The sequence below is a fragment of the Colossoma macropomum genome, unplaced genomic scaffold (genome assembly GCF_904425465.1).
Source record: "Colossoma macropomum unplaced genomic scaffold, Colossoma_macropomum, whole genome shotgun sequence".
Taxonomy (NCBI): domain Eukaryota; kingdom Metazoa; phylum Chordata; class Actinopteri; order Characiformes; family Serrasalmidae; genus Colossoma; species Colossoma macropomum.
The window spans coordinates 8,794,281-8,821,700 of record NW_023494787.1 but is presented as its reverse complement, the minus strand read 5'-3'; the positions used below and the strand labels follow the sequence as shown (position 1 = coordinate 8,821,700).

General features: G+C 38.6%; 1 protein-coding gene, 1 long non-coding RNA gene and 2 other non-coding genes across 4 annotated transcripts; 1 reads left to right on the top strand and 3 right to left on the bottom strand.

Annotated features, from left to right (window-relative positions):
• On the top strand, window positions 1-24,859 carry LOC118805327 (fas-binding factor 1 homolog). The gene is made up of 29 exons (XM_036566054.1): window positions 1-441; window positions 2,738-2,765; window positions 2,851-2,895; window positions 3,076-3,154; window positions 3,496-3,556; window positions 4,453-4,503; window positions 5,106-5,241; window positions 5,352-5,432; window positions 6,320-6,445; window positions 6,839-6,971; window positions 8,422-8,603; window positions 8,804-8,900; window positions 9,796-10,272; window positions 11,044-11,112; window positions 11,719-11,801; window positions 13,337-13,458; window positions 13,556-13,690; window positions 14,322-14,422; window positions 14,662-14,868; window positions 15,735-15,842; window positions 17,689-17,828; window positions 18,404-18,522; window positions 19,230-19,352; window positions 20,589-20,774; window positions 21,748-21,924; window positions 23,020-23,157; window positions 23,746-23,845; window positions 24,145-24,284; window positions 24,752-24,859. The coding sequence occupies exons 1-29, from the start codon at window positions 439-441 to the stop codon at window positions 24,833-24,835; spliced, it is 3,531 nt and encodes a 1,176-aa protein (XP_036421947.1). The 5' UTR covers window positions 1-438; the 3' UTR covers window positions 24,836-24,859.
• LOC118805328 lies at window positions 24,858-26,590 on the bottom strand. The gene is made up of 5 exons (XR_005007046.1): window positions 26,479-26,590; window positions 26,016-26,096; window positions 25,453-25,503; window positions 25,206-25,263; window positions 24,858-25,014 (listed from the first exon to the last, which is right to left on the bottom strand). It is a non-coding gene; the product is annotated as an uncharacterized LOC118805328 (long non-coding RNA).
• Window positions 25,081-25,152, bottom strand: LOC118806255. The gene has a single exon (XR_005007091.1). It is a non-coding gene; the product is annotated as a small nucleolar RNA R38 (small nucleolar RNA).
• Window positions 25,337-25,409, bottom strand: LOC118806257. The gene has a single exon (XR_005007093.1). It is a non-coding gene; the product is annotated as a small nucleolar RNA SNORD49 (small nucleolar RNA).
• Window positions 26,591-27,420: the final 830 nt, after the last annotated feature.

The following is a 27,420-nucleotide window of genomic DNA, read 5'->3' as shown; positions in this document are numbered from 1 at the left end:
TTCAAAACTGCAGGGCGACAGCTTTTGTTTTGTTGCCGGAAAAATATTATTGAATATAGGTCTTCCATGTGAGGATATTTATTTATCAGTGTGTTTCGGTAATATCCTCGGATGGCCAAATTCTCAGCGGTCCATTTTTTTGCAGAACTAGTAATGGCTAAGCTAAGGCTAACTGAGCCACAGCTAACTATTCTATCTAACTAACAGCTAATCTGGCCGTTAGTTCTCTCTTGAATGAATGAATCCCAAACGGATCAAATAGCGCTCTGCTGATTTTGAGAATAGTCGAGATAGTAAATAACCGAATATGCTTGACGAATAAATAACTGTTAATCAGGATTAATAGAAATTTGGGTTTAGCCCATGCTGTGGTTGCCAATGGCGACGTGGACGCTCAGCCCGCTCTGATTTATCTGAAGAAGCTGGACATTACTGGCCATGGTAAGAGTTACTTAGATTAAGTTTTTTATTGTCTCTCTTTACTTGACAGATTCTTGTTAAACATCAGATTCGCCCAATGTTATAGACTGGGACACCGGCTAACCTCTGTTCCTTCGTCCCTGAGAGGTTTGGTTACCATTAGCTACGACTTTACGTCGCAGCTGTGTAGTAAAAGTCCTTAAAGGGGACTTTTACTACACAGCTTAACTCCACCGATTTCTCAAAATCCATAAAATCCAGTCATTGAATAAACATAGTCCTTCTGAGTGGTTTGTTCTTAAATAGTTGATTGTAGGGAGAGTTCTCTACAGTGCTGGTGATGATAGGAACCAGTGATAGTGGTGATACTATTCGTATTCAGCTTGTCCTGATTGAATTTTTAATCACTACATTTATTGTAATAATTACAAGTATTTAATTGTGAATAAAAGTATGACATAAGTAAAAATATGAAATCACATATTTAGCATTTTTACTGCATATCCTGACCATACAGCTTATAATTAATGTTTTGAATTATACTTTTAAAACAATTTTATATTCATGTTAAATTCAAATATATTAGAGGCCACGATATTTGCCATTTATACAGAAAAACAGTGAAAATATTTTACTTGCTTACTGCAAGTATTAGAAAGACAAAGTCAATTCATATTAAATTGGCTGTAAAGAAAAATTGGTTAAAGCAGCATTTTGGAGACCTCTCTGGTAGAAATGTGTAATTGCATTTGCATCGTCAGTTGTGCTTTGGACTCCCACAAGCGGATGAATCTGGGTGAGTTGAAATAGTATTCAAAGGGAACTTGGTGCAGGACATTTCTTCTGATGATGCGAGTGAATTATCTCCTATTGTCATCATATGTTCATCAGTATATTGTTGAGTTTGTATTTGGGACCCAGGTGTCTAGCCTGACCTTCTTTTAGACTCTGTATGTGACCTTATTTTGCGAAGACTTTTAAGATGATGTGGTTTGAAAAACTGTGAAATCTGTCCCAACACTTCTGACTTTTAAATTATTAGTGCACGCTTCAGAGGAGGCACACTATATTTAAATGTTTACTATATAAAGTGTAAATAAAAAATGCAATGATATGCAAATCATTTATACACTGCATTTAATTGGAAATAGTACAAAGACAACATATCAAATGTTGAAACTTAAAAATGTTATTATTATAATTTTTTTTAAATATGCCCTTTTTTAGTTTTATGCCTGCAACACATTTCAAAAAAGTCAGGACAGGGGCAACAAAAGACTGATTAAGTTGTGTAATGCTAAAAAAATACCTGGTGGAACATCTCACAACTAATTAGCTTAATTGGCAACAGGTCAGTAACATGAATGGACATAAAACAGCATCCCAGAAAGGGAGTCTTTCAGAAGTAGTGCAACCATTTGAGAATAGTTTCTCAATGTAAAACAGCAAAGAACTCATCATCTAAGGTACATAACATCATTAAAAGATTCAGAAAATCCAGAAAAATCTCTGTATGCAAGGGACAAGGATGAAAACCTATATTGGCTGGTTGTGATCTTCGGGCCCTTAGGTGGCACTGCATTAAAAACAGACATGATTCTGTAGTGGAAATCAATATTTGTTACATAAAATTAAAAATACAACAAAGGAGACCCCAAACTGTTGAGCAGCTGAAATTCTGTATCGAGCAAGAATGGGAAAACATTTCTCTTTCAAAATTACAGCAGCTGGTCTCCTCGGTTCCTTAACTCTTACTGTGTTGGTGATGCAACACAGTGGTAAACGTGCCCCAGTCCCAACATTTTTAAAATGTGTTACTGGCATCCTATTCAAAATGGGCATATATTTAAAAAAAAATCAATCAATTTCTTAGTTTTAACATTTGATATGTTGTCTTTGTACTATTTTCCAATTAAAAATAGGGGTTAATTGATTTCCACATCATTGCTTTCTATTTCCATTTTGCACAGCATCCCAACTTTTTGGGAAACAGGGTTGTATATCAATCTTAAAGGTACAGTAACAAAAACAGCCTTTAAGTTTTAGAGATGAAGGGCGAAGTTATAAGTGGACCTCGGAGAACATAATAAAATACATAGGATATGGGCCCTTTAAGTGCTGAAGATTTGGAATACCACCACGGCTGTTTAACTTATTTTTATTAGGTTACTTAACCACATCAATGCAATGGCATGTCTTCAACCATTAATCTGGTTATAGCTACCTTAATATGAGAGTAGTTGGTTTGTAACATAAAGAAATCTAATGGCAACAAGTTTTGTTTGTCCAAACTTTTCTTTTTCTTCAATCCCTTTAGACTTCAAAACAGAAGAAGGGCCTGGGAGGTAAGTGCTTTAAACTCTGTGTCGTTTTGAAAAGCCTATTAATGTCTTTCAGATGTGCTAAGTCAAACATTTGCCTTGATTTTAGGGTCAATTGATGACGTATTGGGGGATCTCTTAGGAGACAGTGATGGTATGAGTCCTGAGTGTTATTACTATATAGTTTTTTGCGTGAAATGGTTGTACTGTTTGGTATAATTCTCCTCTAAAATGGATTTCCATTCACCCTGGCTGTGTAATTTTGTGCTTAATTTAACTGGAACTCAGTGAATAATATAACCAACCAAGTGCTTTTTGCTTTTTTGTCCTCTAGACCCACCCATGAAAACCAGATCTCCTGCTGCTGGACTCGGCCGGCCTACAGGGGTCCTACCGTCCCGCAGTGGCAAGAGGTGAAAATATATTTTTAACGTTCTCTAAATGGATAATAATTCTGGTTCTAAAATCTGGTTGGAGCTGCTGTAAAATACATATTTATATACACATTTGACTCTACATGTGAATTAAATTTTGTATGTTGAAAACTACTGAGTTTATTGTGATTAGCATAATAATGTGAAATTAAAATGTTTATTGAAGATTTGTGTACTTTTTCAAATGTATGTATTTAGTTTGTCACCATTTTATAAAACCAATATAACAGTGATTTTATCAAAGTTAAAGAGATTTTGTAATGCATGTCATGGCTTGTTGCTTAAGTTTACCAGTGCTGTCCTATACTGAAAATATCTAGGTCTTTGCTGGACGATGATTTCTTTAGTAAATTGGCAGAGGAGGCTGAGAAAGAAGATGAGGTGAGACATGTTATTCATTGACCCACTTATCCAATGCTGCTTTTTCTCCTACTCCAACTCCAAGGCTGTTTCTTCTGCATGGGCACATATTGTCTGTGCAGATTTACTTGGAGTTAACAGAGGCAAATAATGTAACCTGAAGAGATGAAAGCATTTGGGTTCTTAGAGAATAGTGAGCAACACTGCTGCCCACCACATGGAAAATTGAGGTTTGATTCCTTGTTCAGGGAATCAGACCACAGTATACTAACAGGAGTCCTTGGGCAAGACTCCCAATACTACATTCACCTACAGTACTGTGCAGAAGTCAGGGACCACCCTTCATTTATTTAATTTCCAGTCAAAACTGCCATTAAGTACAATTATTCATGTTTCAGAAGATATTACTGAGGACATTAAATACAAGATAAGAGTAAAGTCTTAGGAAAATAAGTGAATGACAGGAAACTGTGGATTAAAGATACAAAGAAAATGGGGCTCCTAACAACCATGCAAAACCTGGTAGACCACCAATGCTGTCACCATCAGATAAACAGTACTTAAGGCTTTCATCTTTGAGAGAGAGGAGAAAATCAAGCTCCACTCTTACTTCAGATCTGAAAAAAATGAAGACATAATAAAGACAAATACACAGTAAATACTGAAAAACATAATAGTATATTTGGTTGTTGGGACGTCTGTGTCATTTTCTATTAAATATTTATATTTTGTTTTTGTTTTTTTTCTGATGCAGAAAAAAATTATTATTTTGTTTCTTAATGGTCATTTTGACTAGAAATGAAATAAATCAAGGGTGGTCTCTGACTTTAGCACAATACTGTATCTCTGCAACATGATTAAATTGTAAGGGCGTCTGCCAAATGGTCTAAACGTGAATGTTACTTTTGTGTCTGCAGGCTTCTGATGTGTCCGAGGCAGATCCCAAGGCTTTGCTGGAGAGCATGAAGGTGACCAGCTCTTTGCTTTTCAGTGATTAAATTTCCAAAATCACTGAGGAGAGGTTTCTGTAAAAATCTAGACCTATACATACATTATCTCAGAATGTGTCTAGTTATTTTATCCTTTGGAAGTCACAATTACTGCAGGCAATATTAAAATCATGGTGTAATATTATACTAGGTATTTCTAACTTGTAGCTCATTGAAACAAGCAGAGAATTTCTATCAAACGTGCAGATTCTAAACATTCAGTCTAACATATTTTTGTTTGTAAGTGGAAGAGGAGGTATTTCATTATGGTTTGAATTTTGTGAAAAGTTACTGTTACTGAAATGTTTTTGTAATTGTTTGAAATTAAAACAAACAGAAAAAAGTTACAGAATGAAGATACAGAATGTAAATCAAATATATATGTAATGCATTATGTAACTAACTAATGCAATTAATTGTGTAAGTATGTAATTACATTGAAACAATATTGCAGGATGTTATAAATAACTCAAGACTTCTAAAGGTTCATTCTTACATCAGAAATGCCTGACATTTTTGTTGGTGTGACTGACATTTATAAATTAGTGGTTATGTTATGGTGGGTTTGTGCTGCCCTTCAGGACATGGATGACATGGATGCTGATCTCTTTGGCCCAAAGAGAAAGCCCAGCTCGGCCCCAGCTCAGAGTAAAACCTCTGGAGCAGTAGGATCCAAACATGGAGCAGCCAAATTAGAAGCTGAGGTCACAAGCAACCGTGAGTTAGCACTGACCAAGCCTGCGGCACACATCATGTTTTTATATCTTCAGACTTGTGGTTCTTTGGCATGTTTCTCCTACAGTGTCTCAGTGTTTGTCTCCATACAGAGCCAGTAGAGCCAGATGAGAGGAAGCCCAGCTCAGCTCCAGCAGCTACAGTTAGAGGCTACAAGAAATTTAGCTTCATGGGTGAGTGCATTCATCTCACACAGTATTTATACCTGATCTCACACCATCGTGCTTTTAGCCATCAGCATCATGCAAAACAAGGAGCAAACATAGGTACTGACTGTAGGGCTGAACAATAAATTGTTTTTGTGTCGAAATCACAATGTGAAGGAATGCAATTTTCCAACCACAAGAGCTGCGTTTTTTATTAAAACTAACATTATTCAATCTATTATTGTTCTTACCTTAAGTTTTAAGTTGGAAAATTTTACTTAAAAACACAAAGCTTATGAACTGGCAGTCTCACTACACACTACAAGGCACACTACATTCAACGCTACAGCCTCAAATCCAGATTGGAAAATGAATGTGCTGATCCTCTTAGTGAAAGAAGGCCTGGAGCCTAATTAATAAAAAGTCATAATTAATTATTAAGAAAAATCACAATTAGATATTTTCCACAAATCGTTCGGCTCTGGCTGACTGACAGCATCTAGGATAAAGGGGAAGTTTTGAAAATTGATTTTTTTTCACTTTAATAAAGCTCCATTAGGAATATCTCATGGCCTGGTGATAATGCACCAGGGGTGTTACAAGTGCAGTTCATGAAAATGGCCTCTCTTTGTTCATTTAATGCTGCAAAACTTCAGATGATGATGAAGCTGTTGAATCTCCACCTGCCAAACAAGGTATCAACACAAAAATACATTAGGTTACATTTAAAAAAAATAATAATAAATAATTTTTTTGGATGCCTAAGCAGGAACAAAAAAAAACTTGATTTTATGCATATTACATCTAAACAAAATAATTAAGAACTGCAATTTTAGCATTCAAGTATACTGTTGAAATGAAATTGTGGAAACTGTCTTTGTAGAATAAAAGAGTGAATTTTTGTCTTCACACAGATGACCTTGATTATCCTTTGGGTGACCTGCTGGATGATCTGGATCAGGAGCCAAAGAGGACTCTTTCAGGGAAAACAGAAAAGTCACCCTCACCTTCCCCATTAAGACAAAAGAAAGAGGACATAGGTCAGTACATTATTGTAGCCATTTTCCCTACAGGACTCATTAGCTCATGCTTGACTTGCACAGTTACAGTTATGACAAAACCTGGAGAGAAATTATGTAGTGTAAAAGAAAGGACAAGAGGGTGTTCAGTCATCTGTTAATCAAACAATCGCAATGGAGTGGGAAATGTATTGCCTGCATACTGCTGAAAAATCAGACAAGTCTAGCAAAGACGTATATTTATTCCATTAAATACAGTACAAACACCAGGCACAAACTGAGCAGATGTTTCAGCTTCTTGCTATCACTGGTGCTCGAAAATTGCCCAACCATCAGCCAATCATAAAATTGCTGGTGTGCTTTGATGAATGTGGCCCAAAGTATTTCTGACTGACTGTTATATCTCATTGGTAGCATCTCCTGCGCCTGTGTCTAAGAAACGAGAAGAGCTAACCTTCGATGATGATGAAGATGATTTGATGGATGCACTAGGATTCAGTGACAGCCTGAAAGTGAGAGGCAGTGCGCTCACCCCCAAAAAAGAGAGGTATAGTCTGACTTCCTATGCTATCCTATTGTACAATGAGAAGCAAAAATAATGGGTGAAACAGGTTTGTTTTGGGGTGTTTTGACTATTTGGGTGTATGTCAGGGGACTGATTTGATCAGTCTATAACTTTGTATCTTTTCTTTCCATTGAACTCCTTGGTTAAGTATGCAATATGCTTCAGGTCACTGTCTTGCTGCATTATGACTGCCTGAATGTGGAAAGACAAAATATTAATTTACACTTCAGAATTCATTCTGCTGCTGCAATCACCAGTTACATCATTAAAGACCAGTGAGCCGTTCTCAGAAACGGTCATGCATGGCCAATCCAGTCCTCTGTTTCTCTGCACTTTTCTACAAACGATCCCACATATTTACAGCTCTTTACAATTAAGGGAACAGGGAACATCTGAGCAGTCAGAATCAGTTGTCTTTCATTTGTCCCAATACTTATGGATATCTAAAATTGGGTTCACACAGCAAACAACAAAAAAACAGCATTATTTATGTTGTATGGAAAACATTGACCAGAAATAAAAGTCGACATAATTTCATGCTCATCTATTGATCTGGAACACATTTTCATGAATAGTATAAAAAGAACCCATTTCACCTGTTTCAGTATTATTGCTTCTCACTGTAAATAATCTATTAAACTTGAACCAAAAGCACCGAAAAAAAAAGAAAAGTCCAAATTTGAAAGATGTCTGAAATTGATGAGGGATGATGCTTGTAATAAGCTTCCAAATTTAAATTAGAGTATCACTAAAGCACCATAGCACAATAATCATTTTCAGATGGTCGCAAGAGAACCATATAAATACTTAAATACTTAAAAACCCACATACACAGTTTTCTGGAAGATTCTGACATTCTCCAATGTTTTCTTATTTGACGTTTGTTCTGAGGTAAGAACAGAATCTACACACACTCAAGAGCACAAAGGCATGAGCAGTTCTGTGGTTTAAGAACACGTCATGAATCTGACTTTTTCTTAGAACAAATTTAAGAAAAAAGGAAGGAAGATATTGGTGTATGAGGCTCATTGTTTGGTGAAAAATCTAATTTTCCCCTTATCCTTTATGACACTCTGCAATCTACTAAAATTGATGAACATATGTTGGATAGCTGAATACAGCAGTAACAGCCATACTGAAGTCTGAATTTTGTCTGTACTTTGGTTTGCTAACATTTTATATTTGAAACAACATGAGCAATACCATTTGAGGTTACTTAACAACGCGGCACAGTTTAAGGCAAGTTTGTGATGATTTATTGGTGAGGAATAAAACTCCATTACTTGTTAGCTACACTAGCCGTGTAGGTCCCTCACTGAACATGTCTGATGGGTTGCATTTAGAGTAATGGGGTTAATTATTGATTTAATCCCACAAGGCTGTTTAGGATAATGACCTCAGACTTGTAATGAGACCTGTATTTCCTGTGCAGTGAGGTTCCTCAGAGGGCACGCACCAGACTGGATGAGATTCTGGGAATCGGGACGTCTCCACGCCTGCTAGAGAGACCCGCCACTGGTGAGAAAAAAGACACAACACAGCCAGAAAGACCAGCGGAGAAAACATCAGAAAGATCCGCAGAGAGACAGCCCCAGAAAAGCTCAGCCGGCAAAGGTAACACCCAGTCATTCGTTTTTACTCTGGCCTGTTCTTTCTTTGTAAAGCTTAAGCTTATGACCATCTCCCATTTTTTGACTTTTTAATTATCATGAGATATTTCCTCACCACACTGAAATAACTGCGGTTATAATTTTTTTTTCCTTTGGGTTTTTTTTTTGTTTGTTTCTGTTTTGGTCATCCATGTCTGAATATAGACTCTGTGTTTGGTGAGGAAGATTTCACCTTTGGCTCATACCAGCCAACAGTTGTGTCAACCCCAGAGGGACGGCAGTCCCGCAGACAGTCTGTCCGGTGAGCAAACACACTCCTACACATTTATTTTACCGCTAATGTAATTTCTCTTTACTTTCTGTTTGCAATTTCCTCTTTTTTACCTCATCACAAAAATTACAATAGAATTGACCTTTTAGAATTAGCAGTTTTACCATTTGAATTTCTGTAAATTCCAGATTAAATTCTTAGGTGTTGCTGGAACTCTCTGCTTTCTACTTTTTGGTTCTATAATAATAAGGACTTTCCCATAACATATAACATTTTTGAACACTGCACTGCTGCAGTGTTCAAAAAAGTTTTCAATGTAATAAAAAGTCAATTAAACCACTAAGAGTTCAAGCTACATGGGAATGATATTGAAAGCTCACCTGAAGTCGCTGGCACCCACCAACAGAGAAGAATTATCGCAGAGTAGTTTTAAGGCTTTACTTCATTACTAAATACTTGGGTTGATGGACAGAAGATGTGATGCTGGGATAAACTGGTACTTTACCTTTTTGCAATACTCTAACAGTATTTATTATCAGCACATTTTGGGGCTGATTGTGACTGACAGAGGAAATATACAAATGCAACCTTTTCAAGCCATGCAAAATTAATTTCACCCATCATTGCAATATGAAATGAGTCAACGGAAAATTCAAAATGCAACACAAATGTAAGCTGCATTCTGATTATTGCAGCCAGAGGAGTTATAGGGGGCCTTAACCAAGCTTTCTTCTGTAGCGCGTACTCTATGTCCTTTCTCCTATAGCGATTCAGTAGCTGTACATGCTGCCGGCTTAATGTTTTTTCACCTATGCACCTATCGCTTGAAACGCTTTATGTGGGCCTACAAATGCCAATCAGACTTTTGAATGTGTGGTACGTAGCTTGTAGTCAAGTTCTGTCTGTGATCTGTATCTTTCTCCAGGTTCTCCACTGAAGATGTCAGCTCTCATTCTCCAGAACGCAGGACCAAGCCCTCCACCCCGTCCACCCCCACCTCCATACGACCTGCTCGGCCCGCATCAGACTGGCTCGGCCTCAAACAGGACGAAAACGAAAATGAAGAGGACGAGCAGAAGGACCAGATGAAAGAGTCTACAGGAGCAGCTGAGAGTCTAAAACCCCCTCCTTCTCCCTCACATGGGTCAGAGAAGCCCCCCAGCAGAGGAGGACAAACTTCCAAGCCTGCAGAGGTACTCAGAGCAGCAACATCCTCTCCAAAAACCTCCAAACCCACAGCGTCCAACATCCAGCTGCAGCTAGAAGAGGAGAAAACAGAGGAGGACTGGCTGGCTGGGGCACTCAGTAAGAGAAAAACTCAAACAGTTAAACACTCAGATGACAGAGAGAAGAGGCAGGAGGAGTCTCTGGGGCTCGGAGAGGAGATGGACTCATTCCTCAGGTATGGATGAACAGAAAGATGGACAGGTGGCTAGATCAAAAGAACACTTTAAACCCCAAAACTCAAAGGCTTCCTTTACACGGTGAAACTTTCATGCAACTAGACAGTTACACACAGCAATTCAGAAGCAAAGCTGCACACAGTTGATTACTCCAACTAGTTATTCAAATTAGCAGCTCATATTTATTGATATGCCACATCATTCTCGAGAGATGTAATTTATATATCTACATGTACAATTTACATGTTACACATCCAGCTGTGTAGATCAAGATAACAGAAGGCTAAAGAAGAATAAACGGCTCAAACAAAGGTTTCACAGTGTAAAACCAGCTTAAGATTCTATATGTGGATCCACAACTTCAGTTGCTCACTCTAATAACTACATAATTTACACATTACTTTCATAGCAATAATTGAATGTCTTAAGATTGATAACTGCAATATGATTGTTCAGTAAGGCTGGAGTTTAAGGGGCTGTGGGGCAATTTAGTCAATAATTTAAAATATTTTTCTCCTGCTTAAAGTTAAAAAAGTTTTATTATTTTGTATTAATTACTTCTCACTCATAGCTCCTTCTAGTTCTTCTAGGAAGAAGGATGCCGATGCTTGAGTTGTACTTAAAGCATGATATCCAAAATTCAGACACTAAAAAAAAAATCCAGTTTCCATTGTTTTATTTGTCAAAGCTGAAAAGCTGAGAAATCAAGCCTTCAGAATTCCGGAAAACACTAAAATTCCTGAAAACACTGGAATTTGTCATGTTCACAGTAAACGAAATGCCACCTCTACTCCACGCAGAAGACAGGAAGACACAGCCATGCCTCGCAGACAGCCCAGGTATCACAATACATCACCCTCACTGAAATCAGTGTAGCAAAAAATAATGTAACACTTTTTTAATGTAACACTACACCTTTGCTGGTGCATTTTGTCTGTTCCTATTTGCTCACAAACCAGAATATTGAGATAGATATGCTATAACTTAAAGTATTGTGATGTTACATCTTTGCCACATCATCCACCCTTACCCATTAATTGTGGAGTGATTTTAATCCAGTATGAATTTGCAGTGTGTCCATTTTTAAAGTCTAATACTATAAATGGCAGAGTAATTTTAATCCAGTATGAATCTACAGTGTGTGCAGTTTTTACAACCAAACATAGTGAATTTAATCCAGTATGAATCTGCAGTGAGTGTGTGTTTTTTAACAGTCTGTTAGTGTTAATTATGGGATGATGTTAAACCGGTGTGAATTTACAGTGTGTGAAGCCTATCTCTGGTCAGTGTGTTGATTTTTCTGCGCTCATATCCTACTAAACATGGTGACGAATTCCTGATGTATGTGTTTGAGGAGGAAAATCACCAATGTTAGGCCATGATTTTCTGCATCCTATTTTTTCTATGAATCTGTTGATTGAGGTTGTTTTTGTCTTTCCCATCAGCAGTGAATCTCTGGTTGTCTCTGGCAGACAGCAGAGCCCCACACCTGCTCCAGTCCCCAACACAGGAGTCCAGCACATGTCTGGTACGTTCACAGAATAGCACTGAATCACTGAGGCCAAGCACATATAGTCCATGTAATACTGATCCATGACTGAAAATAGTTGTAATGACCATCAATAGCTAAAATAAACATAGATAGATTTAATAGATTTAATATGCATAATTTGAGAAGGGATCTTCCTTTCAATGCAGTTAACTCCATAAACTGCAAGAGTCAAAATTGCACAGTTTTCTGCCTACCCCAGATGTAGTCGATTAGCCAATGTTTTCTGTCCAAATTTTCGTTCTTTAGTTTAGTGCTGGAGCTATGAGGCTAACATTGGTAACAAACATTTGAAGGCAACAGTCACCCATATTTTTCTGTACATACATCCCCAAAACTACTTTCTACCCACTTAAACTACATCCAGGTCTTCATTAAGTTTGCACAGACTTGTGTATGTGATTTAGAACACAGACAACTATGGGGTCCCTTGCAGAATCCAGGATGTCACAATATGGATGCCACAGATTACATTTGTGATTTCTGTTGTTTTGATTTATAAGTAACTGCTCAAGTTAAAATCTTCAAACTGTATACAGAAACAACAAAAATCACACATGTAATTTAGCAGAAGAAGAGTACTTTGCTTTTGAGAGGGATTCAGAGTTTGGAACAACCCGTTATCTAGAATTTTGCCTACGTACGGTCAGGTATTTTAGAGCTGTAGTAGTGTATGACCAGACTTATTTAGAGTAGGAATACTTAAATGGTACAGGATGATTGTAGTTACCCAATAATCCTGCTGTTCCACTTTCTTTTGCCATTGTGCTCTCTCAGCTACTCAGCATTCATACATCCAGGATCCTAGAGCTCACTCACAACAGGAAACACAGAGCCAAATGCCCCCATCCCATCCAACTGTGAGCTGGCATATGCCAACCACTGTGCCCAATGCAATGTGGTGTAGGTATTCTACATAGAGCAGGGGTAGGATTTAGAAATGATGTCTTTAGTACATCCGATTCATATTGTGAAATGTTGAATAGGGTGTGTTAGACTACACTTCGTAACGCTGTAGCCCTCCATGACTATAGATTTGTGTGACATTAGAGTTGTATGGTATTTTGTGTAGTATAGTTTTCTTGTGTTGTATATGTGCAAAAAAAGATGATATGCGTCTTCTCATAATTAGTTTTCAAAATTTCAAAAAAAGTCATGAACAAAGTCATTCAGACTGTAAAGGTTATGCCATGATAGGGTCATGAATATGCTGCCTGATTTCTGAGACAGTGTTTTACAATAGCTGTAATAAAGCTTTTAATAGCTTTTAAACAGTAAAATTAAACAAATCCTACACATTAACCTAAAAACCCACTATTAAAACTCTAAATTTTGGAAGAAATGTTGGTTAGTCAGGAGTCTGAATACTTTTGGACATACAGTAGAGCATATTTCTGTAATCGTTTTTTCTGTAGTTGAGTCTATATCTCATTTTACTTTCATATTTTTAAATAAGAAGCTAAAGAAGTGGTGTTAGTTTCAGCGTTGAACCATGAATGTTTTTTTTCACTCAGTGCCTCAGCAGAGGACTGGAGATGAGCGTACGGCACCTGTGCAGCAGGTGGCTCTCTCTTCCACACAGCCACAAGTGACTCTCTCTGCGGACGGCATTCAGCAGCTCTTACTGCAGCAGCAGGTACAAAAATGATGTTTTCATCTAAATACCCACCAGTTCTCTCCTTTAATGTAAAAAGGAAATACAATAATGATGTATAATGTGTGCATGTGTGTAGCTGGCGCAGGCTCAGCTGTGGGGTTTAGGAGGGCCATTGGAGCTGGGTTCTTTGCAGAGACAGAGGAGAGATGCAGAGCAAGAACCTGGAGAAGTGGCTTCACTCCAGGCTAAAATCATACAGCTGGAGGGACAGGTACCTTCACTCACTAACACACTATTGAATCTGGATTAGTTTTACCAGATGGAATTCGTTCGAATTTGTTCAAATCTGGCTGTGCGTTTAAAACAGGATTACTATTACTGAGGGTGCTCTGAGCAAAAACTGCCTGTACTTCAGATTCATACTGGATAAAACACTCCAAAATTATTACAGCCAGACTCTAAAAACTACAACACACTGGATTGAAGTTATTGTTGGACTGTAGGAACTACACACACTGCAGATCCATACTGGATTAAAATGATTCCAGAGTTATTACTATCTAACTGCAAAAACTACACAAACTGCAGATTCATATCAGATTAAAGTCAATCCACAATTATTAATGTTAGTCTGTAAAAACTACATACATTGCAGATTCATACTGGATTAAAATCACTCCACAATTACTACCGTCAGACTAAAAAATCATGGGTGTTGTCAGTAATCACTTAAATTAGCATACCTTCCCAGGTAAAATCTGTCCAGCTCCAGTGAGGGGTATGCACACACACCTCTGCTCCCAGTTAACCCACATTACATCAGAAATGTGTGCACACACACCTCTGCACAAACTCACACATGCACACAGAGCTAACAGATGTCTCCTTCTGCTGGCTGGCAGGTGAGGAGTCTTCAGCTGGAAAAGGATCAGATCCAGATGCTGCTGGACAGCGTCCAACAGAGACACAAACAAGACACAGAGCTTATGGAGAACACACACAGGTAACATACACACAGGGAATAATTATATAAATTATATAAATAAAATAAATATAAACACAACATAACACAAACATTCAAAGATACAATACAGCACTGATGGTCAAAAGCAGTAAACTTTCTAAACTTCATGAGTTTTACTCAGCTGACAAACACATTTCACAGATTTGTCTTTGCAAATGAAGGGATGGTTGGTCTGTGGATCAGACACACACTCATGGTCACTTTTGCTGTCTTGTCAGAGCTCGCGTGAAGTTGTTGGAGGAGTCTGGGTCCCAGCGGGAAGAACGAGCGCGGCAAGAGAACGAGGACCTGGCAGAACGTCTTGCTGCAGTGACTCGCATGGCAGAGCAGGAGAGAGCCGAGCTGCAGGCGCAGAACCAGCGTAGGCTGGCGCAGTGCCAACAGGACCGCGACCGAGAGGTGGAGAGACTCCGTGACCTCCAGAGGTGCCTTATTTATTCTGTTTACATTCTTGTACAAAAGTTTAATTATTCCAGGTGACCTTAGTCCCCTTCACACATTAAAGTACTACTGGATCTGGAATAGTGTTCCCAGAGAACGTTGTGTACCAGTTGGTTCAGGATAAAGAATATGTGTTTATTCCCAGATAAAAGGTCATAGCCCAGATGTTCATGTTAGCATTATGTCACAAGACTCACTCAGTAACAGTTACAACATGCTGCATGGCCATGTCCTTTACCTGGTTTTGTTATTCCATTAGCAAGAGGTGGATTAGAACAGGACTACTATAACTGAGAGATAATTACAGAAGGCCTCTGAAGAACTTTGCACATTGTAGATTCATACTGGAGTAAAAATCAGTCCAGAATTATTCACATCAGACTGTAAAAACTACACACACTACAGATTTCTATTTCTTAATTTAGTTAAATTGTACACTGCTCTTTCAAAAGTTTGGGATCAATGTTTTCAGTAACATAAAACCAATTTGGTAGCATATAAGTGTATGAAGTTATTTTTATGTGCCGCTCTGTGCGACTTCACAGTTTCCAAATAATTAGTAATAAACTATGAAGCTGTAAAGAAAAAAAGACAATTTTAGATTGAGCCTAATGATGAACAGAGCTGTAGATTACTCTAAAATGACTGAGAGCTGTATAAGATCAAAAATGAAAGTTAATAGTGGGGGGCTGATAAACATCAGTTTGGATGGGTTACAGTCTGTAAACCTACATAATGCACATCTATGAAAAGTGTATCTGACAAAATGGCTAATGAGTGTAGGTTCAAGGTAGGTGACTGCTCTACAGATGTCCATGCTTTTGGCTTATTGTGTACACTCGTCCCATAGGAAGTCCATACTGGAGATGAAGAAAGATCATGAGGAACAGGTGCAGAGACTCAGGAGGCTGAAGGATGAGGAGATTGATGCAGTAACCAGTGCTACCTCACAGACTAGGTACTGCAGTTTAATCACACACAGACCCACACATGTATACACTTTCTACAGCTAATATACAGATATATGTGCTCTCTCTCAGGCAAGACGCTATGGTATGGACACTAGGGCTTGAGCAAATAATCACAGTATGTGCGCAAATTTGACCCTAAAAAAGGCCCATTTGACCCATTTGACCCATTTAAAAAGCACTATGTTCTGTTATAGCTATGTACGTGGACATTATAAGCGTAATCAGAATGTACTTACTACTTTAAGGGTTCACATCAACTCAACATGAAAAATCACATGATATCCACAGAGTAAATGCAGTTTCTAATTTTCATCACTGAAGTGGCTGCATGTTCCAACCAATGAGCGTACACTCCGTGCAACAAAAAATGGGCCGGGCCCAACATAGTATTGTTTTTTTGCCAATGGTTTTGATCTGGTCAGAGAATATTTGGTCTCACAAAAACACAAATTAGCTTGGTAATGCTTTTCAAATGTTTGAAGCCATCAGTGCTGAGTGGAAAAATATTGACTCTTCTTTTTGTATAAAGCTGTTTGAAACTTTACCCACAAAACTTCAACATTTAAAGAAAACAAAAGGAAAAGCTGTCCCCTTTTTGCACGGTAATGTATATCGTATACATACAGTCAATGGTTCCATCTCCTCCGTGATAGTAGCCTTATGCTCTAGTTCTCATTCATACAGCTTGTGGATTCCTGTTACGGTGAAGGCTCTTGAGAGGAACTGGAGCATTCCACTTAGCTATTTCTTTTGTTAGTTTGCTGCTCATTGATCATTAAGCACTGTCCAGCATAGTCTGCCAGAGGTGCTGAAGGTATCGCTTTAAAAGGCATTTAAAAGCTGCATTTGAATGAAAGGGCTACAATTGTGGAGTCTGTAACATGCAGTGCAGGAGCAGTTGGGCTTCAGCCTGCACTGAATGGTTAGAGTGGTCAAACTAGGAACATGTTAACCTTGACAGCCCTAATTATCACACAGCCTGCTGTGTCCCTGACCAGGCACTAGATATCTTTACACACATGCGTACCTACATTGCATGTTATGTCTCTCTCATACACTGTCACAGTTTCCTCCCCAGTGTTTTCTTTGGGAATATGTGTGGATATACAGTACTGTGCAAAAGTCAGAGACCACCCTTTATTTATTTAGGTTATTTCTTTCTCTGGGATAAATCTGACAAGATTAGTTAAACAGTATTTGAAGCTTTCAATTTTGAGATAGGAGAAGATCAAGCCCCACTCTTGCTTCAAATAAAAAAAAATAATAAAATCCACAGGTGTTTCTGTCCATCCTTCCACTGTGAGAAGACCACTCAGTGCCAAGGGCCGAAAAGGATGTGTAGCTCTCAAAAAGCCCTTACTGAGAAAAGGGCCATAGAACACCAAAACTGAACATCTGAGATGTGGAGTAAAGTTTTATTGACTGATGAGTCTACATTTGTAATTGTGATTACTTGAGAAACAGAAGATACAACAAACTTCTAAGACTAAACTTTGGAGGAGTAGAAAATATATCCCTGCGGAATTCTTTGAAAAACTGAAAGCAAGTCCACTGAAAAGAATGGAAGCTGTAATAAAGGAAAAGGATGGACACATTATATACTGAAAAAGTTAATATTATGTTTATTTGTTGAGGATTTTGAGTTTAGTAAGCTTTCTACCTTTTTCCCTGATGCTGAAAAATGAATAACTTGTACTTATTTGTTGATTTGACTGGAAACTAAATAAATGAAGGCTGGTCTCTGACTTTTGTGCAGTGCTGGATGTATCTCTGAGAGTGTTAATTATGTGTCTATGTGCTTTTTTTTGTTTTTGTTGTGTTTTTTTAATGTAGGTCTCTGACAGCAGTGATTGAGCAGATGGAGCAGTTTTCTCGCAGGTTGGGTGATCTGTCGTCTCGTGTGGAGATCACTCATGAAAACACGGCACAAGGTCTGGAGTTGGGGGCCAGGCAGAGAGACGAGCAGCTCCGAGGTACAGCAAACAACAGACCACCTGTTAGTCTTGTCTTTTTTAATATATGTTTTATATGCAATGTTGATAATGGTAAAATAGTGGTAACTCTGAACATATATTCTATCATTGAGTACTATTTTGCCTTACAACGCCATGCATGTATCTCTCTGCCATGAGTGGATTGTAAAAAAGTTGTTTAGGCCAGAACTTTATATCAAAACTATCATAATTCAATGTCTCAGGCAACATATTCATAAACATTTCATGTAATAACTTTATGTGAGGGAGCTTTAAGAGGCATAAATTCTTAGAGTACTTCATGACTGGCTTGTAGTTAATTTTCAATCACTCGATAACTCGCTTACTAACATTTAGGAGGTTAAAAGTTTTCCAAAAGGGGGCGCCATCAGCTGTCAAATAGCTTTATGATGCTTATTACGAGCTGTGCTTCGCATCAGTGACACTTGTCCTTGTTCAGCAAGTCAAACTTTGTTCTTTTATGATACAGTGCTGGCACGTATGACCTATCATGTTCGTGTCTGTTGAGGTATACTGTAGTATTCCTGTTTTTGTAATTGTGTGTGCTCTTTTAGTGCTGCAAGAGCGCCTGACCCAGCAGCAGAGGGAGATGGCTGAGGAGAGAGCCCGACTGAAAGAGGTCATAGCCAAGATGGACACACAGCTGGCTGAGCAGCAGAGGCAGCTTCAGCAGGTGAGTGTTTACATGAGTCTGTGCCAAGCACCTCACAGCTGCACTGTTGGAACATTTTAACCCTATTAGACGAACTATCAGATGAAATTCCGTATTGTTTTTAGATCATTGCTGCCGTTCAGTTCTTTGAGTAAAAGATATACAGTTCATTTGAAACTGGAGATATTGAGCTAGGCCTGCGCCCAGTGACGTTTTACCAACTCCATCCTTGCTTATTCTCCATTTTTCATTTTATTATTTATTCTCTCACTTGCTAGTCAGATGCATTTCTACACACATAATTGTATACGGATATCGAAAATGCATTCTGTTTACGCTTGTGTTAAATGTGGTCAAGATTAGTCTCTGAATGTGGCTTGAGAGATCGAACTGCAATTCAATCACTACTACGCATCGAACTCCAAAAATTAGCTGGTCACCGAAAACACATATTAATGCAAGTTCTAAACAGGCCCTTGAAGTCACTCTGTAAAATTACATCACTGTAAACAATGTTATGCAGAAGCAGGCAGGCCTTAGTGAAGGTCTGAAAGGACTAACAATTTCAGCTGTACTGGAACTGATTTCAGTCATTTTCTATACTAGAGATGGAGAACCTGGTTCTTCAGGGCCGCAGCACTGCACAGGCTATCCCTGTTCTACATGTTTGATTATTGCCCAAAAGCTTACAAGAAGAAGAGTTAGAAGTGTGTTTGTGTGTGTCTTAGGAGCGCTGGCGGGTGACGGCGGAGCAGGCTAAAGCTGAGTCAGCGTTAAGGGGCCTGGAGGAGGAGAGACGGAGCATGATGCAGCATTTTGCCATGGAACGAGAGGAGCTGGAGAGAGCCAAGGTCTCACACACACGCACACACACTAGGAATATGCATTCCTAATCATTTTAACTCTTTTAATGAGTTATTGAACAGATATCTGGTTGACCAAAGGGAAGAAAAACAACAATAAAACGGGAAAAAAATGACTTTGACCAAAATTAGCATAGGAGATGATAGCACTGGAGGCTAAAATTTGTTTTATTACTTAATATCAGCTGATTGAAACTGGTAGGTTTTCATGTTGGATGAGTAACAGAAGCTGCCTCTTCAGAGGAGCCAATGAGCTGAGACTAAAAGGTACAACGCTAGATTCTGAAGGTGACTCGTCGTCTTCTACACAAGGTCTTTTCTCCTCAGTGGACGTCATCAGCTTACATCAGCTACATCAGTCAGCAATGCAGCTCAGTATGTGAAATGCTGAATACAAATCACTTTGTACACAGTTTTGTTAGTATTTTTGAAATGTAGCTCTTCTTTGTTTGTACCAAAAAATAAAAAGTGTGGCAGATATATTTTCACCATAGCGCATTAACTCTACTATTTATTCACCAAAAATATTGCAATATTATTTGTACAGATCTTTTTTCTCTTACCCCATACATACCCAGAAGCATTTGCTTTAACCATATTGAGGGCCTTGCTGGTGGACCCCTTAAACATGTGTCTGTGATGAGAGGGGTTATAGTGCATGCATGTCCATGCTGCACATAGTGAAATGGATCAGTGTGTAGATTCAGCATTTTGTGTGCTACTATGTTTTCTATCACTGTGTAAAAGATACATAAAGTTTATTGACAGTGGATGCACTATGATTTTTTTATGAGTGAGCACAGGAGCTCATTCAGAGCACAGTTTGGATGAGTAAGCTAGATTTATTAGAGTAACGATAAAACTAAGCTGATGGGTGATTTACATATTTATGTGTTTGCTCTTTCAAAAATGTAGTTTGTGACCAAAAAAAAAAATACATATTTTTGGCTTCGGTAGATCACGATCTTTACATATCAAATAAATGCAGCAACAGGATTGTAAAATTAAACAGAATAAATGGCAGAAATGGCCATTTTTTTACTTCAGCATTAAAGGATTAATATAGAAATAGCACCCTCCTGATCATCATCAGCATCACTCACAGACATGATCAGCATTCCAGAACCCCTCATTACCTGCTTGAGGTGTGTTTCAAATCATTTTAGTTGATATTGACGCTCTGCGATCTTGCTCTTCTGGTTCTCTCTCTCTGTTCTGTCTCAGTCTGCTCTGTTAGAGGAGCAGCAGACGGTGATGCAGCGCTGTGCTGAGGAGCGGAGGAAGCTTGCAGCGGAGTGGACGCAGTTCCACACTCAGGAGAAAGTGCGTCAGGATCGAGCGGAGCGTGAAGCCAGCCGGGCAATGGAGAGAGAGGCGCACAGAGAGGGAACCATTATCAGCATCGCACAGGTGGGGAGAGACACACACACACACACACATCAGAGTGGAACTTTTCATTAGAACTGTTTACCTTTTTTTGTTTTATCATCTTATTCAGTCTTGACCAACAGCGAGCCAGTTCCTTTCTTTCCTCCATATTCAGTACTTTATATTAATTGTAGAGTCTTATCTTTTATTCATATTGTTCTTGTTGTATTAATGTTTTGCTATCTGGTGTCAAAAGAGTGTGGATTCCCCTTTTGAGTCTTGAATCCTCTCAATGTTTCTTTCTTTTGCTTTTAGGGAGTGTTTTCTTGCCACTCTCTCCCTTGGTTTGCTCACTACACTTTTTCTGTAAAGCTGCTCTGTGACAGTACCTACAGTAAAAAGCATTTTATGAAACGGATAGTTGCGCTTCTAAAATCTGATTGGCTGAGCTGCGTTAGAAGCCGTTGTAAAACCTATGATATACGCACACCTATGACCATCTCACAACAATTCAACTGTGTATTATTGTGACACAGCATGAAAAAAACCATTGTGCTGTTAATGGAATAATCTTTGACTCTCATAATGCTCGCATGGACCACCGAGTATATTGATGACTTAAGAACCTGCTTTTTGTTTGAACTGAGGGGCTGGCAACTTATGTTCTTAACTAGAACTAGGCTGGTCAGCTAGCTAACAGGCTAAAAGATAGCCAACAGCCTAAACAACTCCATCATTAATATAACAGGCTTGAATTAAAGTACTTACTTTATAAGTACTTTTTGATCACCAAATGAACACTGCTAACATTAGTCTTATATAGTACCAATCCAGTGGTGCCCTCTTCTTGTGCTGGGTCTGAGTCTCAAATGACTCACACTCTCATAACTACACAACTTTATTTCAGTAGTATTTGTTGAATTATTGACAGTAGTTACTAAATAAAAAGCATTAAAATGAATAACTGCATCATAAGCCTGCAGTGCCAAATCTGACAGGACTGTTTATGTTTCAGGAGCAGGCCGAGCTGAAGCTGCGAGCAGGTGAGCTGAAGCAGAGAGAGGATGCGCTTCAGCGAGAAAGAGAGAACCTGGATAAGCTGAGAGAGGAGCTGGAGAGAGAGAAGGAGAAACTAAGTGCAGCAGCTTTACGGCTCAAAAGCCGTGCACAGGAGGTGGAGAGTTTCAGCAAGGTACAGCTAAACAGTCACAGCACTGTCAAACTTAATCACTAAACACACTGAGAAAAGTGCATAAACAGTACCTTGACGAAGAATTCAAACCCACTGAAATGATACACAGTTGATCCAAATTAATATGTTTGTTTGTATTTTGTTGTATTTTTTTCCTTTAAAAAAATGCCAAACAATATCTATTTCCCATCCCCCACCCAAACCCACTTGGGCCATTTCAACAGAAACTAATCATACAAGCAGCAAAGGACACTCCAAACACCGGTCACAACACAAACACATTATACAGTTAAGAAAGCAAAAGGCACCTCACTTTGGTTATTCCATCATTCCATGTATGAAGAGTTTTAGGAGCTGCGCTGTTGATTCTGGTGGATGATAGTTTCGGATAGAGGCTATCCTGTAAATAAGGACAGATCACAAAGGGGTAACCATTGTTGGACGATGCTGTTTTTAGCTGCTATTAAGCCAGCCAGGCAGATATTGTGAGTGCTTTCTGTGGTGGGGAATCTTGAGTCATCATTAAGAAGGTGAAGGTCGGGGTCCATGGAAAGGGCCTGTTTGTTAGGGAAGAGATTAAGGTGCATAAAAGTCCCCAGTGTCCCATATGTGCAAGTAGTACAGTAAGAGTATGGACTTAAACACATTAAATGCCTTACCCTGGGTGTCAGAGATGCTCTGTGGCAGATTTTCATATGAATAAATTGATGATTAGGGGTATGTGAAGCCTCAAAGACACCGTGCCATGCCACTACCTGCCTTCCCTCTGTTACAGAACCCTTTCCCATTCCTTTTGTCCAGTGATATTTACAGATACATATGACATAAACTTGGACATGTGGACCTCATGCCATAAGTCTAAAAGATAAAAGAAAATTGCTGTCACTGATGCTTTCAAGAACCACTATGCTTTTTTTACTCATTGCTAATTTGCATCAACAAACTGTTTTTTTCAATTTCAAGTTTTAGTAGTGCACGTAAACGAACTTAAGTTGTTGAACCTCATAAATCCCAGGCTTACTATTCAGTTATTAATATTAAGAGTTATTATTCATGAACTCCTATGAATTCTCACTTTAATCTTGTCTTGTGTAGCTGGCGTCAGAGCGGTATGAGGAGGGTGAGCGGGCACTACAGGAGGCCAGGCAGGTGGAGACAGAACACAAGGCTCGACTTCACACTATCCACACCGAGATGGAGCGACTCAGGAAGCAGGAGCAGAGCCTACAGCAGGTAGCCTTCTAGTTCTACAATGTGAGGATTTAAGCATGCAGTTACTTTGTTTGCTACATCAGCCACATAGCTCTTTAGTGCGAAACTAAAGACGCCTACTTCAGGATACTAAACGTGATTTTACCGATCAACTACATTTCACACTCTAGTCTAGAAGCCATGTACTGGTTATGGAATACTGGTTCCACAATGAAATAGTGCACTGCAAAGGACATTGAGAGAGATCACATTTTAAGAATGTGCACAGGAAGTTTCCTCAGATCAAGGAAATCAAGCAATTAGCCAAAATAGGCTCTTGATGCATGGCCCAAGTGGCTTATTGCTCCTATAAAATGGCTACAAAATACACCAATGTTTAATAAATAATGTTTGAATATTAATAATCATAGTAATAATCCTAAAACAATACTAGAATTGTTGCTCACTAAGAGATTCAGTTGATGCTTGTTGTACTGTGTGTATATGTTGTGTTCTACAGCAGTTTTGAATGTGACTAGGCCCATCAGATTTTGGAGTAGGATCTACCCAATTTTAACAGTTTAGGTTCATTGTCCCTGTGTGTGAGAATTTGTTGGCTTGCCCTTCTAGGAGCGAATGATGATGACTGATCATCGCAAAGAGGTGGAGAGAATGAGACAAAGCCTTCCCATCAACGCTTTACCTCTCTCAGCTGCACCGTTATTAACAGGTATATGTACACACTGGCCCAAGCACTAACACTTCAACTTTATTAACGTGAGAGAATGGAACAACCTACTCATTTACATTGTATTGATAACTGAATTGCAAGTGCAGAAACCATGAACAAATGTTCTGTTGGTCCAGTCTGAATATTACAGGAATCCAACAAACAGAAAAAGTAACCTTAGAATACTGTGGTTCCCTATGGGCCTCTTGTGGCTGGGCTGGAATAGTACAAAAAACATGTAACAGAAGGGATTCTGGTTACATGCCAGACTTCGCTTCAAAAAATTATCACTATTTCAGAATTTTCCCCAGCATTTGCCAGCACTCAGGTGGGTGCTACAGTGGCTGTTCCTCCTCCTCCTGTAGTGAACACTGTCTCCAGTGGTGTTTCTCCAGAACTACAGGCAACACTGGCGTTGCTGAGACACACAGCAGAAAAGGTATAGACCCCACCTCACCTTCACAGTGAGGTACAATTGCTGGATTTTTAAGCCTAAACATTCATTGACCATTTTATGAGCTACATATGGATTAGATTATAGGTGTTGGCACTCATACCAACACCTATAAACATGCTAGGAATGGCACATCTCCCCATTTAAAATCCCTAGTTGGCAAGGGTCCTATAGCCATTACTTTCACAAAATACAAACCACAATCCGAAACATCAATAATGCTAGGATAGTTTTTGAAATCAGTTACTAGATGTGTTCTGATCCTCCTTTGACTAAGATTTACAATCATTATTGGCTTGTCTATTTTTACTTTGTGTAGGTTATAGTTACTGCATTTATTTTAACACCTGGAGTAGCAATTACTCATTAAGTGGTTGTTTGAGGTTGGAATCACTTCATGTTATCAATTCAAATGCCTTTTTTCTCCTTGACTAATCACTTTTCTAATTTAGGACCGGGACTTCCTTCAGGATGAGCAGTTTTTCCTGGACACACTTAAGAAAGCACCCTACAACTCAGCCTTCCACACTGCATGACAAACAAGACAGGCAAACTGTGCCATTTCTTTATTTACATTCCTTTATTTAAGCCAAAATGGTCAATGTTTGTACACATGAATAAAAGTTTTGTATTAATTTGCATCCTGTTCTTGCTTTTCAACTATCCATGTGGACTCCAGCTCTGAGGCACACTGGAAATATTCAGCTTTCAACACCTGAAACAAAAACACCAGTTAGTTACTGCAAGAATAATCATGTAACATCTTGAATGCACAATCAAGACAAGCCTCAGGTTACCAAGACTCCACACGATCATTTCAGACAGGGATAACTTTGTATCATCACTGGCTTGAGGTACAATCTCTAGGATTCATAATTCTAAAGATACAAGTAAGCGAGCTCATACCTGCACCTTGATGCATAACATTGTGGATCCAGGATAAGCCAGGCAAGCCAGAGACCACCTGCCAAGACATCATACATCAGATATGCTGTACAGGAAACAGTGAACATACTGTGCACATTGAGCATTCCTCAGAACAGTTTGGCTTTTACCATCGTCAGTTATCGCATCAGACGGCACTTCCTATGTAGCATTTTCATCTCCGGAATTATGTTAACTACTGTAATTAGGTTACATAATCGATATTTACCATTTCTGTTGCACCAGCTGCATCAGTAGCGTCAAGTCACATGCCAGATACCTTTAGAAGGGGAGAGAAAGGACATAAGTGGATATGGTTTCAGGCAAATTTAGTCGTTTTCTTCACACTCAATACTTGATTTACAGGGAAAGTCCACCAATTTTCTTTTTAAATTTCTCCAGAATTCAGCAGTTAAGATTAAAAAGGTCTGTGATTTGATGTGGAAGTTCTTTTGCAGAGAAACATACCAACACATAATTTACAGAAGTGGTTACAAGAACCAGAGGTCTCAAGGTCTATGCAATATTTATGGTAAAATAATGGTCAATGAATTAAAGTTTTCTTTGGGACATTGGGCAACATTAATAGCCCTTTCATGTAATAACTTTTTGCCTCACATTTGCCTCAAAAAGCTTTCTCCATCACTTCATAACCACTGAACAATTCTGACCGGCCAAGTTTCTCTACAACAAAGCATGTCACACCAAACCCCTCATTGACTTATCAATTTAATTTTTTTAAATGATTAAAGTTTAAGGTGGGACTTCTGCAGCATAGCTAACCTAACTTACCACAGCCATCGTTCTCAAGAGCCAAGAGCCATGTGGTCCGGTTCAGTCAGACATTCATCAGAATCACTTCAGCTGTCCAACCTTGAGGGAAAAATCAAAAACGTAAGACTTAACTACTGTGCTGCATTTCGGAAAGGCAACATTTAATCCATCGCGCATTTCTACTTAACGTTTCCACAGTGCTCATTAGCTATAAGCTAAGCTAGCTAGCTAGGACTATTAACATTAGTCCGCCCCTGCATGCGATTAACGTTAACTAAGCACTTCTGCTGCATTTCAGATAATGCCGCTCATATTTCTCAAATTTCAGACCTTCATCTAATGGAGCTCGAAAGAAAACACAGCAAAGTCGGTTTTCTCTGTTCAGTGGCTGGTTAGCCTGCAGTAACGCTAATCTAGGTATCCAAAGCAGCTAAACACCTTAAGAAACTTTAACCTTAAAAAAAGACACAAATAAACCTACCTTTTCTTACGGTGGTCTCAAGTGGTCGCCCATTGTTCCTCGTGCTTTACACATGTTTAAGGGGTTACGTAAACGTAACGTCCGTCCTGTCCGCCTCCTGCAGCTGCGCATGAGAAAAGACTTAGCAAATGCACGCGGGCGGGATTTATAGCACCACATGCATCACAATCCACATGACTTTTGTCCAATGGGGAACCAGAACGTGTTTCCGCTTTACCGCGATTTTTATAAGACTAGAGAATTTATAGTGGCTGTGTTCAAAACTAGAGATGAAACGATATTAAAATTTCATATCACGATTATCATGACCAAAATTATCACGATTATTGATGATATCAATGATATTGTTCAAATGTGTTGAAAAGTAAAATAATTAATAAATAAATACTGATACACAAACTGAAACTCGTTTCACCAACTTTTATATTAACACAAATAGAATTGGCAGCAATATGCACTTTTTGTTTGCATAAACATTAAAAAATAAGGTCAATACATTTTTAGTATTACTTTTGTATTACTTACAATACTTGTAATAGCAAATATATTATTATTATTGTTATTCTTCTTCTTATTATTATTACTGTTATTCTTATTATTATTATTATTATTACTGTTGTAATTATATTATTATTATTATTATTATTATTATTATTATTATTATTATTAATTACAATAACTAGGGATTTCCCTGCATAGAGAATTAAACCTCGACCAACTCTGAGGTGGGTCTTAATGGAAAATTACTACTTCTAAGAAGTGCTGCACTATGTATGGGACATTGAGTGATCTGAGACAGTGTTATTGTCTTCTCAGAAAGGGGAGCTGTGCAGATTGAACTTCTGCAGCGTCTCGTTCCAGAGCTTGTGTGGCTTAACTCAGAGCTCATTTTGGAGACTCTGCTCCACAGAAATATGTGTTAAAAGCTTTAGTTTCGATTCA

What these genes read in the sequence shown, in the direction of transcription:
- LOC118805327 (XM_036566054.1), top strand. An exon ending in AGCTCTTACTGCAGCAGCAG is followed by an intron (nt 13,459 to 13,555) that starts GTACAAAAATGA and finishes GCATGTGTGTAG; the next exon opens with CTGGCGCAGGCTCAGCTGTG. An exon ending in TGAGACACACAGCAGAAAAG is followed by an intron (nt 24,285 to 24,751) that starts GTATAGACCCCA and finishes TTTCTAATTTAG; the next exon opens with GACCGGGACTTCCTTCAGGA.